At 41.7% G+C, this 13,212-nt stretch overlaps 2 protein-coding genes across 8 annotated transcripts in view; one reads left to right on the plus strand and one right to left on the minus strand.

The window, feature by feature from the left end:
* LOC143177600 (uncharacterized) overlaps positions 1-3,163 on the plus strand; it is a 29,631-nt gene extending 26,468 nt beyond the window's left edge. The window contains exons 5-9 of the mRNA XM_076375642.1: positions 798-932; positions 1,017-1,168; positions 1,327-1,696; positions 2,352-2,541; positions 2,859-3,163. Coding sequence (XP_076231757.1) covers positions 798-932; positions 1,017-1,168; positions 1,327-1,696; positions 2,352-2,541; positions 2,859-3,019 — 1,008 coding nt within the window. The 3' untranslated portion in view covers positions 3,020-3,163. The remainder of the gene's footprint in view (positions 1-797; positions 933-1,016; positions 1,169-1,326; positions 1,697-2,351; positions 2,542-2,858) is intronic.
* Positions 3,164-9,050: 5,887 nt separating this feature from the next.
* Slo2 (slowpoke 2) overlaps positions 9,051-13,212 on the minus strand; it is a 142,582-nt gene continuing 138,420 nt past the window's right edge. For 6 of the 7 annotated variants that reach the window (XM_076375640.1, XM_076375638.1, XM_076375639.1 and 3 more), the window contains 4 exons: positions 13,087-13,198; positions 12,258-12,443; positions 12,043-12,174; positions 9,051-9,950 (listed from right to left, as the gene is read on the minus strand). In XM_076375640.1, coding sequence (XP_076231755.1) covers positions 9,051-9,950; positions 12,043-12,174; positions 12,258-12,443; positions 13,087-13,198 — 1,330 coding nt within the window. Of the gene's footprint in view, positions 9,951-10,812; positions 10,927-12,042; positions 12,175-12,257; positions 12,444-13,086; positions 13,199-13,212 lie in introns of all 7 variants that reach the window. The other variant, XM_076375641.1, reaches the window with a different exon arrangement.

Consider the following 13,212-nt stretch of genomic DNA (forward strand, 5'->3'; position numbering starts at 1 on the left):
GCTTATCAAATTCTCTTGTCAACCTCTCAGAACCTCCCGTATACTCAACCTCAGGGTCTCAAGTACCGAAAATCCCATGGGGCTGCATTAATTGCGTTTCCGCCCTTGTCGACGTGGCGTAGGGAGCCGAGGAACCCCTAAACGAAACGCCTGATGGAAGCTCGGAGAAGATCGCGGCGATTTCACGATAGCTTGCTTCCTGTCGTCGTACTGGAAATGATCACGTAGCGATAGGACAATGGGAAATCATCTCTGCCAGTCAGTCTACTCCCCATTGACTATTCCACATCTATGTTATTGGATACGTCATCGTGCTTATTGCTGCACTTGTGATGCCCTGCTACGACCGTGTCTATTCGTGTGCGCGTACGTGAACTGAAGCAATCAATGGGTCTTATTGCCTTTCCCTCATTTCTCCCTCGAGTAACACATGTATTTACCTCACGATAAGTTGTTTCGATTTGGACTTGCTAGCGTTGTAAAAGTGTTCTCTTCGAGGTAATCGAAATGGAAGATATGGGTTTTAGTAAAGTGGAATCACATATTAGTGTGGTCTGCAATTGAATCGGTGAGTTGAAGAATATGTGAGTCCAGAACATCACGCTTTGAGTGTGGTTCTGTACATTTTACGTTATTTTGACTTCAGAGTCAGAGAGTATTAAGTTCACAAGTGACTAATTTTAGACTTGCACTGTTCTTTAATTCATCGTTTCGATTCGAGGTCTGAAATTTTAGCAGTCAATATTTGGTTCACACGAAGCTTATTCATTAGGCGACATTCTCTCTGTGTGTTATAGATAACAAAGACTGAAACACGTAAACCGTCTGTGCGCAGATCGGGGCCTCCTAAGGAATTCATCAACGTTTGCCTCGAAACGCACAATTTCTACCGTGCTAGGCATGGGGTGCCACCTCTACGTCTCAGCAGACAGGTTACTTCATTTTTACAATATTATTAAATCAGTACTAAAATTAAATAAATTTCCATCTATAACAAACGTTCTCTTCTTCCTCAGTTATGTAAAACAAGTCAGGACTGGGCCAACATATTGGCGACTAAGGGTAGGCTAGAGCACAGGGCGAACATCGACTATGGCGAGAACCTGTACTGTATGTGGAGCTCCAACCCGAAGACTGTTGTCAGTGGTGACGAACCAGTGAACGAATGGTAAGTACAATAATTAAAAGCATTGGAAACTACATAACTCCTTTTAAATAACTCTCAACCCTCTGAAAATACCTCACTGTTTCGATGCACTATAATTTCTATCTGAATCGCCCAATGGCGAAGGCAATCCTGCTGCTACATCAACTGTCCTTACATAGGTATGCCGAAGAAGCGCAGCACCAATACGGGAAGGAACCCACCACCCTAAAAACTGGTCACTTCACCCAGGTGGTGTGGAGGGACAGCACCGAGCTGGGTGTCGGCATGGCCAGGAATCGAAACGGCGAAGTCTACGTCGTGTGTAACTACAACCCTGCGGGGAACTTCCTAGGAAGCTTCACGGAGAACGTTCTTCCGCCTGGTGGATCGAGTCCCACTAAAAAGATCACGTTCTCAGACCCTAAGCAACTGTACACGTTGGACGAGCAAACGTGGCAACAGGAAGCTTTACTTGTTCACAATGAGTACAGGAGGAGGCATCGAGTGCCAGACTTGAGGCTAAGCGCCGAATTAACGGCTGCTGCTAAGGTAAACGCTGTAAAGAGCGATTCTCTGAGACCTGGTAGCCAAATCGTGTGTACTGTTAGGAGTTTAGAAGTTTTCGGTGAGGCAGCAGAGAAGGGAGAGTGCTTCGTTCGCTGCAAGTGGGAATAATAAGTGTGACCAATTCGGTCGATAAGGAAAATGCGTGTGTGCTATCTCTATGTATTTTTCTGGAGAACAAATCACATACATTAATAACTTCTGAGCTCCTAATAGTACAATATTAGAGGAATAGTAGGGTAAATTAGAAATAGAGGGTAATTTGAAATTATTTGGAAATTGGAATTGAAGACTTCTTATAATTGTATAATTAAATCGTCAAAAATAGAAAAATGGGCAATAGTAAATTGGTACTTTATCATCGTTTCAGAGATTAAAACTGTATTAAGTTTATTGCTCTTGTGAATGCTATAGTAGCTACTGTAATTTACGTATTTCAGACTTTTGAATCATTAAGACTGAAAAATAAAAACTTAGAAAATGTGGTAAAATGAAATTCTACATAAGAAGTCTCTAATTTGTAATCTAACGAATAATCATTTCAACGCTCGATCCCACGCGAGTACAAGCTAGAGTGCGATCGACCTCCCAGACTAACGGAAGAGTAACGCTCGATTACGAATTTTTCAACTGTCAACAGGCGTGGGCGAACACGTTGCTGAACACGAACAAGCTGATCCCGCAATCGTCGTCCCCCTACGGGGAGAACATCTACTCGATGCAGTGTTCCGACCCGAAGCTAATTGTACCAGCACGGGAGGTGGTTTCCAAGTGGTATTCCGAAAAGAAGGATCACAAGTTTGGAACAGAGCCAAGAGTCTTAAATACATGTACGTAAAAGGAGTGTTTTCAAGAATTACAAGCCGCGACGAACATGCAATAAGTTGGAACACAGTTGTGTTGCATTCTTCAAGGTCCAAGGCTTGAAGGATTTTTATTTAAAATTTTCTATATGAGTCTAGAAATTGTTCCTTAAGTTAGTGCAGTTAAAGTTGAGTACAAAAATCAGGCAATCTTTTGAATTAAGCAAAAATGTTGGTCTGTGTTTATTACTTTCTAGACAAATTTGTCAAGCATCCCTTAGATTGAAATCAATTACTAAAATAAGATTGGAATTGTTAGTAATTCTGTTTTTTCCTTTTATCAGGTCACTTCACGCAAATCGTGTGGAAGAATACCACTGAGATGGGTATAGCAATGGCCAAAAGGGATGGAAGCTGCGTAGTGGTAGCGTGTTACCATCCGAGGGGTAACATCGTGGGTCAGTTCACAGAGAACGTGCTGAGACCAGTGAAGAACGTCTGTTAGTCGATCGGGTCCCACCACCCCCTACCTTTGTCGATAATGTATTTAAACGATGTATTTATATATCAAACCTAGACGACAATACGCATAATATATGTATATAAACACGAATGTGCATACACGTAGAATAAAAATACATTCCACGTATTGACGATGACTACAATCGCAGGGTTTTGACTACTTTATTCGGTAATCGATAAAGCGACGAATCCCTGATACCAACAGCCGCGAAAGGAGTTGTTTCACGTTACCGATCTAGAAATTCAAAGTTGAAGCACAGATGAGTATACAGGATAGACCAGCCCTTTAATAGACTTTCGTCATAAACAAGTATACAGGATAGAACAGACATTTAACGGAAGTTCTGGATGTGTCACGATTTAAAAAATCGACTTCTCAGAAAAGTTACCAGATCTAACATTTACCTGTGGTCGAGGGATGTCCAGTGGTCAAGGGATGACCAGTGGTCAAGAGATGACCAGTGGTCAAGAGATGACCAATGGTCAAGGGATGACCAGTGGTCAAGAGATGACCAGTGGTCAAGGGATGACCAGTGGTCAAGAGATGACCAATGGTCAAGGGATGACCAGTGGTCAAGAGATGACCAGTGGTCAAGGGATGACCAGTGGTCAAGGGATGACCAGTGGTCAAGGGATGACCAGTGGTCAAGGGATGACCAGTGGTCAAGGGATGACCAGTGGTCAAGAGATGACCAGTGGTCAAGAGATGACCAGTGGTCAAGGGATGACCAGTGGTCAAGAGATGACCAGTGGTCAAGGGATGACCAGTGGCCAAGAGGTCACCAGTGGCCAGGGTAGTCCAGCTGCCCAAAGGTCCAGTGTGGCTGGGGGTCCAGGAGTCTCCCCAGTCGACCCAGGTCCGCACCCGCTGGAGGACCCGCGACGAGTGAGACACGCGTGGTCCTTCAGGGGCACTTATACCCTCTCGGAGAACATGGAGAACCAATCAGGGAAGTTTTACAAGTGGTAGGACTTTTGAGATCGATCCAACGAACAATATTCTCCGAAAATCTGATATTTTCCATAAAATGATCATCTCAGCAACACTGGCTGATCAGTCCTTTATTCTCAACAAACGAAATCAATTAAATTAAAGAAAAAAAAGTTTCAGTTGAATTTCAAAGAATAGAATATATAAATAAGTTGTACTAGATATGAAAAATATTAATTTATAATGAAATATAACGACCAGTTGGTACCATAGTAACATTAACGTGTGAGAAAACATTGTTGCTGCTTTATAATAATTTATTCATAATAAATTTACATGCACGCGTCACGTGACAACGTGTCACGTGTAGAATAGATTATAGGTACATTCTCTCTCTGTTTTTCTGCTCTTTTAGTATTTTACATTACGTACAGCCGTTCGTAGTTCCTTTCGGTGGTCGTAAATTTGTTTTTTAATTTCATTGTTAAACATTAAAATTCGAGTTTCGCTTGTCTGTGCTTCGATAAAATGAAAATAGCAATTTCCGTCGTATTTGGTATTCCGCCTCCGATCGAAAAAAGGGAAAATGCATTTTCCTAATGCAACGTATATGTCGATTTGTTGCGATTAAAATTTGTGACAAAACAGATGTTATAAGCCTAGAAAAAATTCGAAATCTTCCAAGAAATTTTTTCCATTGCTTTCGAATAATCAAATAAGTAAACAGTTAGACAAATGATAAGTATTGCGTCTGAATTATGGTATTAATAAAGTATCAGTACCTTGGCAGTTCACAGTACAACGTGACTTTTAACATCCTTAAGCCACATTTCCACGCGTGTAACATGGGACACAACGTGCAAAATATATATTATTTTCGAAGAGCTGAAATCCTTCAAATTATTTAGGTACATAAAACTCTTCAAGTTATATTTTTCACGTGTTGCACGCATAGAAATGCGGCTTTACGATCAAACATGAGTCGAGAAAAATCAATTTTTCGCTATGAAGACACAACGATACTTCTCTGACATATACTTTTTGTTAAAGTTTCTTAATATTACCGTATATTAATCTCCATCGTTAACATAGTGATATATCGCAACATGTTACGTCGCATCGGCTTTATTTTACTTTTACGCTAGTAGTTAATCCAATTAATTAATTCTTGTTCTTTCGTTTTAATAGAAAATTTCCATAACCAGCGCGGACGCCAGTTTCGCGCTTTACGCTGCCACTAACGTTTATACAAATGTTAACAGGACCGCGTTTAATCGCTACCTTATTTCGAACGCGGTTAGGATTATTCGAAATAATTTTCTTTCACATCGATTCGACAAACGACGACGCATTTTAACAATACGCTACTTCCTTTAGTTTCAGGTCACACTGGTTTTCGATCGATTCTATGGTAATTAATCTATGTACACTGGTGGAACGATTTTTACCTTATAATCTCGACAATTGCTTAAATACGACTTCCGTGTTCCTGTTCCTCTTTTTTTCTTTTTCTTTTTTTTTTTAAAGATCATTAGAGTAGTCAAGACAGTGCATGATCTTTCATATTGAAAAATACGAGATTTAGGTAGGTCCTGTAAGATTTAGCTGTCGTCTGGTATCGAAATTTAAAAAATTTCTTTTCTTAATTGTATTTACTTTTCTTTCCGTTTCCGAGATGCAAATATATATTCCATTTGATTCGAGTCTTTTTTTTATATAATTCAAACTATTAACTGTTTTGTAAAAAATGTTCGTAGGAGGAGTGCTACTTTAGTAGTAGATCACTCGAATTAAAATTTAAATAAGGAATTTACCATGAGTTCTTTCATACATCTAAAGAACATCAAGACAAATTAATCATAGTGTATCCTTCATTCATATAATCACAGCAATGCATTTAAGTATATCTTTCAGAGAAACTCTATTTATTTCAATTGTGTCACAAATGTACTCTCTTCTCGTCTGATCGAAACATTGAAGTTTCGATCGAGTTTCATAAAGAAGATTGTTTCATGGGTCAACGAAGATTGACTGGACCACTTTTGCATTAGCTCGAGGCATGGAAAATCATTCTTTTTCCGTATGAAATATAATATCTCGGCTGCGTGTCAAATATGTATAAAACTCTAAAGATAAGAGTCATTATCATCAAGGGTAATTAATGTTCCTAGTTAGGACGAGTGTTATTACTCTAATTAAGGTAAGAAAGACAGAGAGTTAATGAAAGAGAGAAAGTTAAAGGCAGAAATATAGGGGTCGAAGGAGTATTTGAGAGACTGTAGATGCTACTGCAACGTTATCGAATGATCGACCAGTTGCTACAAAAATTCATTCGTACTCAGACTAAAAGTAGAATAAGAAACGTGGAAATTATACAGACTGAGATTTACTCGGTATCGTAACGAAAGTTAGAGGTTCTTCCTTCGATTTTATCGAGTTAGCATAATACGTTAATCCACTTCAATCCATTTATATTAAGTATTCTTTTCGAAATTTTGTTAAACAGGACTGTGAGTAAATTAATTAACATTCCATATCAGTCTACTGAACTACTTATTTTTTATATTACAAAATTTCGTATTCGTATCGAATTTTGAATGTGAAATTTCGAATTTTAAATATAAATACAAATTTTCGTATTCATGTATTGAAATAGTCATCTTCTTAAAGTAGTGCACTAAAAATACAGAGACTCAAATCAAATGAAATTGAATTCATATTTTCTAATCTTCTAATAATAAATGTCCAAGCAATTCGCTAAAACTATACAAATGGACAGGAGTGGATCGTAATCGATTAAAACGTTACTCGTTTCTCCAGCCTGTGTAAATTCATTCGTATTCCACTGTATTCTAAGATTACTTTCGAAAGATTGCCTCGTTCGATAGTGTCTCCGAATCCACAACCAGTAAGTTAAGCTAAATCCATTTGCTGGTAAATTGAATCGCCAAACCGGTCAGGCGTAGCGGAAGCAGCATCAAAGCAGGTACTCGATATAAGACGACGTTTGGTCGGATAAACGGTGTAAATTGGTCGAGAAACGATTGCGTATGGCTTGAAGTGAAAGAATAAGATATACGTAAATAGATACCTTTCAGGTTGTCTCTAACGACCACCCACGTTCGACTAACTGATTGAACGGATTGTCGAAAATGTTTGCTTATCTTTCCTTTTACATATCTTCGTCGTTCGCTAAGAATAAATGATTCGTTCCAATAGACTCTGTATTCGAAAAAGTTTGATAAAACGTTTCAATAGGACTGCGCTTTAAACTAATAGAAGAGAAGAAAAAAGTATTCACATGGTAATCCTTCCTTCTCGATAGTCTCATCGATTATCATTCGTAAACGAGACGAACAGAGCTTCCAGATTTGAGAAGCACAGAGCAGGATTTCATTCTCTTCCTGTGGGAAGATGCTTCCATCTTATAGTGTCAAATCCTGGCTCCAGTTTGTCCTGAAACCTCGGTTCGATTATGCTAAAACTCTCCTAAAATCCTCTTCGTTCTATACACGATATAACGACAACCACCGATGAAGGTGGCATCTTTTCTCTCGCGTGATATGATTAAACTGGTCACATACTTTATAGTTAGATTCGTATTTATATAATATACTCTCGTCTTGTTAAACTTTCTTCTAGTATAAAATTATCTCGCGTTCACTCGCGGAACGTGACCCTACGCAGGAATTGGGGCTTGCACTAGGGAGAAACGTTTCTCTTTCTCTTACCTACTCTCATTAGCTAGAGAAAATATAACGCTTGACGAGAGACAAGAACCTCTTTCGCGCAGCACCATGGAATTTAAGTTTCGTGTAGAAGTGAATTAGCGGTGAAAACAGCGATGGCAAATCTATGCCTTGGAATTTCAGAACATCGACTGTATAATAAATTCTTTTATATACATATACTCTCTTATTAATATCCTCTTTCTAAATTATATCTTCCATTAATATTCACATATTACGCAAGAGAAATTTTAAAGTATACTATGCGAAAATATGAAGTTCTTGTCCATCGTCACCATCCTGATCTCTTTACTCTAGTAATTTAATCACGCGTCGCTGGACCTCATGCGTTTTCGTGAATTTCTTGGTCTGGCTATAATGTGCCTAAACCACTTGAAAATCGTTTGATCGGATGTACTGAGGTCGAGACGCCAGAGCCGACTAGAGAGCAAAACGTTTTAAGAACGCAGCCCACTACTCACACCACGAGAGGTTTAAACAAGTACGCTGAAACAAACACGCAGCATTCTCGATGTGTAGCAACAAATTGAAATGAAGTTGCTCGGAAAGTGTGTTCGCACTATCTACAAAGAGAGAGAATTACTTACTAAAACGATAACGTAGAGTCGATGAAGTTACTGTACGTCGACGGAGCTAGGTGTTGCAGACTTTGGAAAGGCTATCAGAGACTGAAAATTTAAATATTTTTAAGATTATCAACCCCAGGCTACATTTATCCCAACACTGTGCGAGAAATAAAGAACCTCACACTGATTCGAATAATCGTATTTCCCAAACGTGAAACGTTCATTAATTGTAGAATATTTATGAATCATTTAATTTAGATTTGCGTAATTTTCATTTGCATTTCCACAGTGGTTTTCCAGGCAAAACTGCGCCAGCGTTAAGGGATTAAAAAACTAGAAAGCACCCAGCTCTGTAAAGACGTACGAACGAAAATCAGCGTTCCGGCGTATCACAGTCGCGACCCTACGACGTCGCGCGTTTAGGTCCCCGAGTAAGTAGCATAAATGATACCTCCGCGTCGGCTAAGAGAAACTACGCAAGGAACAGAGTAAAAAAATTCGTCTAGAAGTGTGTGTCACCGTGTACATCGGATCCCTGTCACAGTGCCCTCGCCAAAGTGCCACTGAAACACCTTGCTCTCCGGCCGTCTCACTGATCCACGATCGTCACCCAACGTTCCACTCCCACCAGTCCGTCGACAGTCAGGATGCTGGGATGCCCGCGACCACCAGCATCCCATCGAGTGATCTTGACTCGCAATGTGGGAACGCTTACAGCCACTTGTTTCGCACCACGCCGGAGAGCCTGCGTCCCCACATAAGGTTATATCATACGATCGTCCCTTGTATGTGCTGAGGATCCTGCGCGCCACTCTGCATCTGCGGCGACTGTGACGGCGATCCCATGGGACACTGAAGGCTCGGGGGGTCGTAGAGCCCGCCCAGCGAGCCGCCCAACCCGTGGCCGAAGTTCGAGCTCATGGCGGCGGTCAGCTCTGGCATGGATGGCAGGCCAATGTCCAAGATGCCCGTGTTGCTCGCGCCACCGAGCTGCGAGCCCTCCTCTGGCGGCGTCACTTCTAGACCGATCGACCCGTTCAACGCGATCTTGATCGGGTTGTGGTTCGAGGGATGCGAGAGAGCGCCCAGACCGATGTCCTCCAGGCTGCTCTTCCTCCTGCTGGTCGATAGACCCTGTCTCAGCGAGTTGCTGCGCCTCAGCAGGAAATCGTCGACCACTCGGAGGGAGTTCGAACGGCCGCGCAGCGTGCCAGCCACTGTGGGACTGTCGGGTAAGGACAGGGAGTTCGACTTGGTGGTTCCCAGCGGCGGAGCCCTGGGCAGACCGATCGCCGAGCCGCGACGACTTCCTGCCCCTGCGCCTGGCAGCCCCGCTGACGCCACTGCCGCGTTCATCTGGGACACCAGCTGCGCGGAGCAGAAGCTGATGTTGCTCTTGCGCCGCGAATTGTGCCGCTCGAAGGTCTTCTGGGCCGAGAACGGGCTGGGTCGGACGAGGTACACGATGTCACCCTCCTCCAGCTTCAGGTCGCAGCTGGGGTTGATGATCACGTACGACAGGCTGTTCCGTTTCTCGGAGACGTCGTCGTAGTCGGCTACCGGGAGGTTCAGGGACTCCATCCGGGAGCGGACCAGGTTCGCGATCTCGGCCCTCTCGATTTGCTGGGCGTGGTTGTCGCGGGCCTCGTCGCCGAGACTCACGGAGTACTGCGCGAGAGAAAAAGATCGAGGTTGAGCGGGGGATTGAGACTGATGGATGCTTTCGGTTTAAACGTACGGTTGACACGTTGGTGGTGGGTTTGCTGGGAGATTGCTGATTGATAAGCTGATTGTAGGAGAATGAGTTCTAGTTCTCTTATTGACTTGATTTATGGGAGATGATTAGTTTGAGGGTGATGTATTATGTAACAAATAGTTAGAACATGAGCCATAATAAATGAAACACTTCGTACTGTGCAGAGTTGGGCAGGTTGCATCTAAGACGACACAGGGGCAAGGGGAACCCTAACTCGCTGTGCCTGTTCTCAGTTTTCCCCGTTGCTAAGACCTCAAGTGCGTACGAGATCGGATAGGTCTATCGACTGTGACCATTTAGATCCACGTTCCATTGAAAGCAACCTTTTCAACTTTGCACAGTAAGTAGCAAACTATTTAGAAAAGGCTACGCTAATTCCACTTCTATTTTCCTCTTATCAGTCATCATCTCCAGCGACAACGCGTATCGTGCTCGTCGAACGTGAATGCCCTCAACCTTTGACAGAAGGAGTTAAAACAGTGAAGACGAACAGAGAGTCCTGAGCGTTTAGTTAGGAAGCTGCACGGTGTTACACTGGCCATGCGCTGCAACGTAGCATGTAGAGCTTGGATACCGTTTGGAAGAACGAAAGTGAAGGCCAACAGAGAGAAAAGAATGTAAAACAAGGAGAGACAGAGGCAGCGTACGAGAGAGAAAGAGAGAGAAAAAGAGAGAAAGGAAGATAGAGAAAATATATATGCGTGTGTACATATAAATACATAGAGAAAACGATCAGAAATGACGACGACCAGGCAACGTTGACTCTGTACTCACGGCTGATGCACCCTTGTCGCGGGTGGCACAATTTGCAAGGCACGATGCTGCCGCCGAATGACGCACCTTGTACGTCACGCCGACGCCGGCGTCGCTCTCCGCGTCTGAGTCGCCCTGCCAAAACGACAAGCAATTCTACGCTTACTATGGGCAGCTCATCGTGGTCGCGATTTCGCACGCACGACACTGCCCCTATCTGGCTCGATCGTTTAAACAAGACCAGTGGTAAACATGACTATCGGTTTATATTCGACCTGTCGTTCGATTAGCTTCCTCCGTGGAAAGGGTGGCTGGTGTACAGGGTGGCTATGATGGAACCAGGAAACCAAATTTTTCAAATTTGTAAATGGGGGACAGTGACCAGGAATTAGAAGAGTAAGCAAAAGCAATTTAATCGAGCGAAAAGTAAGGAATCAGTTCTTAATTTCTTGTTACTTTTTATTTTGTGTCCTGATTTGTTAACATTCTTAACATTTTCAGGAATCGATTTTAAAATATTTTAATTGTCACTCTACTATAAGGAATATTGTAAAGTATATTACAATGGGTTGTGTTGTTTCCTAGCTCCATGTTATATGAAACCTCCTGTATCTATAAGAGATAATGGCAAGAACGAAAGAATCTAAAGAATATTTTCTTATCTTCCGAATATCAACCGTGATTTCCCAATTTCTCACAGATTTCAAGGTCCTTGATGAGTCTAAAGCCTATCACAACAGATCGCAATCTTCTGTATGTGACACTGATCGATAAGTCTCTCAGATATATTAATACCATTGGATATCACCAATGTAATGTAACGATCAGAACAATTTTGTATAAAAACACACACTGACAAGGAAGAATCAAGATTGATCGTCGATCGATCGATATCAGCGGCAACGATCTAACAACGGAAGAAGCGCTTTGATCGACACTAATAATGGTCTAACACGATGCAGGTTTCAGACGAGTATGTTCAGGATCGAAGGACGTGCCACGAGCATCGTTTGAACAAGATGCGAGAGCCCTACGTCTCTTACTTCTCATCGAAGGGGTAAAATAGTAAAATCTAGATTTACATTAGGAATAACGCCGGGGAAGATGTAAAAACAAAAGATAGAGAGCGGGAGCACAACCATGCGCTACTCACAGCCGCCATTCAAAGTTGTATCCTGCCCTTATGAAATAGTACACGAACCAATGACTTAATTATCCTGTCGCTTTGGGAGAGAAGGTTCGTCTACTCACGTGAGACGTGTCTGATAGTGTGGTGTCCTGAGTTCTGTATATGCCGATTGGAATCTCGCAGGTGGTCGAGCAGAGTTTCTGGTACAGCCTGCCGTAGGTCCTGATCCACATGTCGTCCTTCGTTATCTTCATCTGCAATTAGGTAATCATTAGGCATATTTTAGAGGGCAATTTGGTGTTTAAGAATTCTTTCAATGATGAGGATAGATCCTTACCGATGTTAAGAAACCAGAGCCTGGCGCTTGATCCACACCCAGCAGCAATCTCACGAAAGTTATCATATAGTCCTTGACAAATGCTTGATAGAGAAGAGTGTCCAACATGGAGGCACTGAAGACACTGCCAGCAGCGAAAGGTAACCGAAACATGTACGATATGTGCGAACCTCTCTCCTTTTCTCTCTGTTAAAGTAATGGTAAACTGGGTTTGAGAAGGATTCGATGCAAATTCAAATTTGGATTATGGGAAGCAATTATCAAGAAAATGTTAAAGTTCCTATGCAAGAATATATTGTATATTTATTAACGTGTTTACTTTAGTTGACAAGTTTCCTTGTAAAGGATGGCGATATAAACTGTACCTCCATTTTAACAAAATTTCCTCTGTAGATATAAAGTGACAAAGTAAAGGTCAAGTATACATACTCATAAACTTGATAAGCTGCGTTTCGAAGAGGCAAGGAACAGCAGAGTGGCTTAAGTATTATCTCAAATTCTCCCTTAAGTTACATTATCGCAAAGTGCAGTTGGTAATTTATGCACCCCCAAAGGACAGATAAACCATAGTTGTATCGCGATATAAAACATCAAATTTATATTGCAATTACCATACGTAGTTATGTTGCAATCGTAATGAGTTTAATATTTCACGATTTTTATCTTCCATTTCCTACTTAATTACTCAAATAGGGGAAACATAATGACTAGTTTTAGTCTGCAGAAAAATATGTGTTGAAGGTATAATATCGAATAATTAAGAAATAACTACTCAGAGATGCCATGACAAATTATTGGAAAGTTTATGAAAACAGTTGCTGAAACATACCTTTTCCATTTTGCTGAGATGAAGAGCATACTTGTCGTGTGCCCTAAACTGCATGAACCGCATGTTGCTCGACTGTGACAACTCTGTTATGCTTTTTATGCTGGGGAAGAATCTGTGAATACATAA

Source organism: Calliopsis andreniformis, chromosome 3 (genome assembly GCF_051401765.1).
Source record: "Calliopsis andreniformis isolate RMS-2024a chromosome 3, iyCalAndr_principal, whole genome shotgun sequence".
Lineage (NCBI taxonomy): Eukaryota > Metazoa > Arthropoda > Insecta > Hymenoptera > Andrenidae > Calliopsis > Calliopsis andreniformis.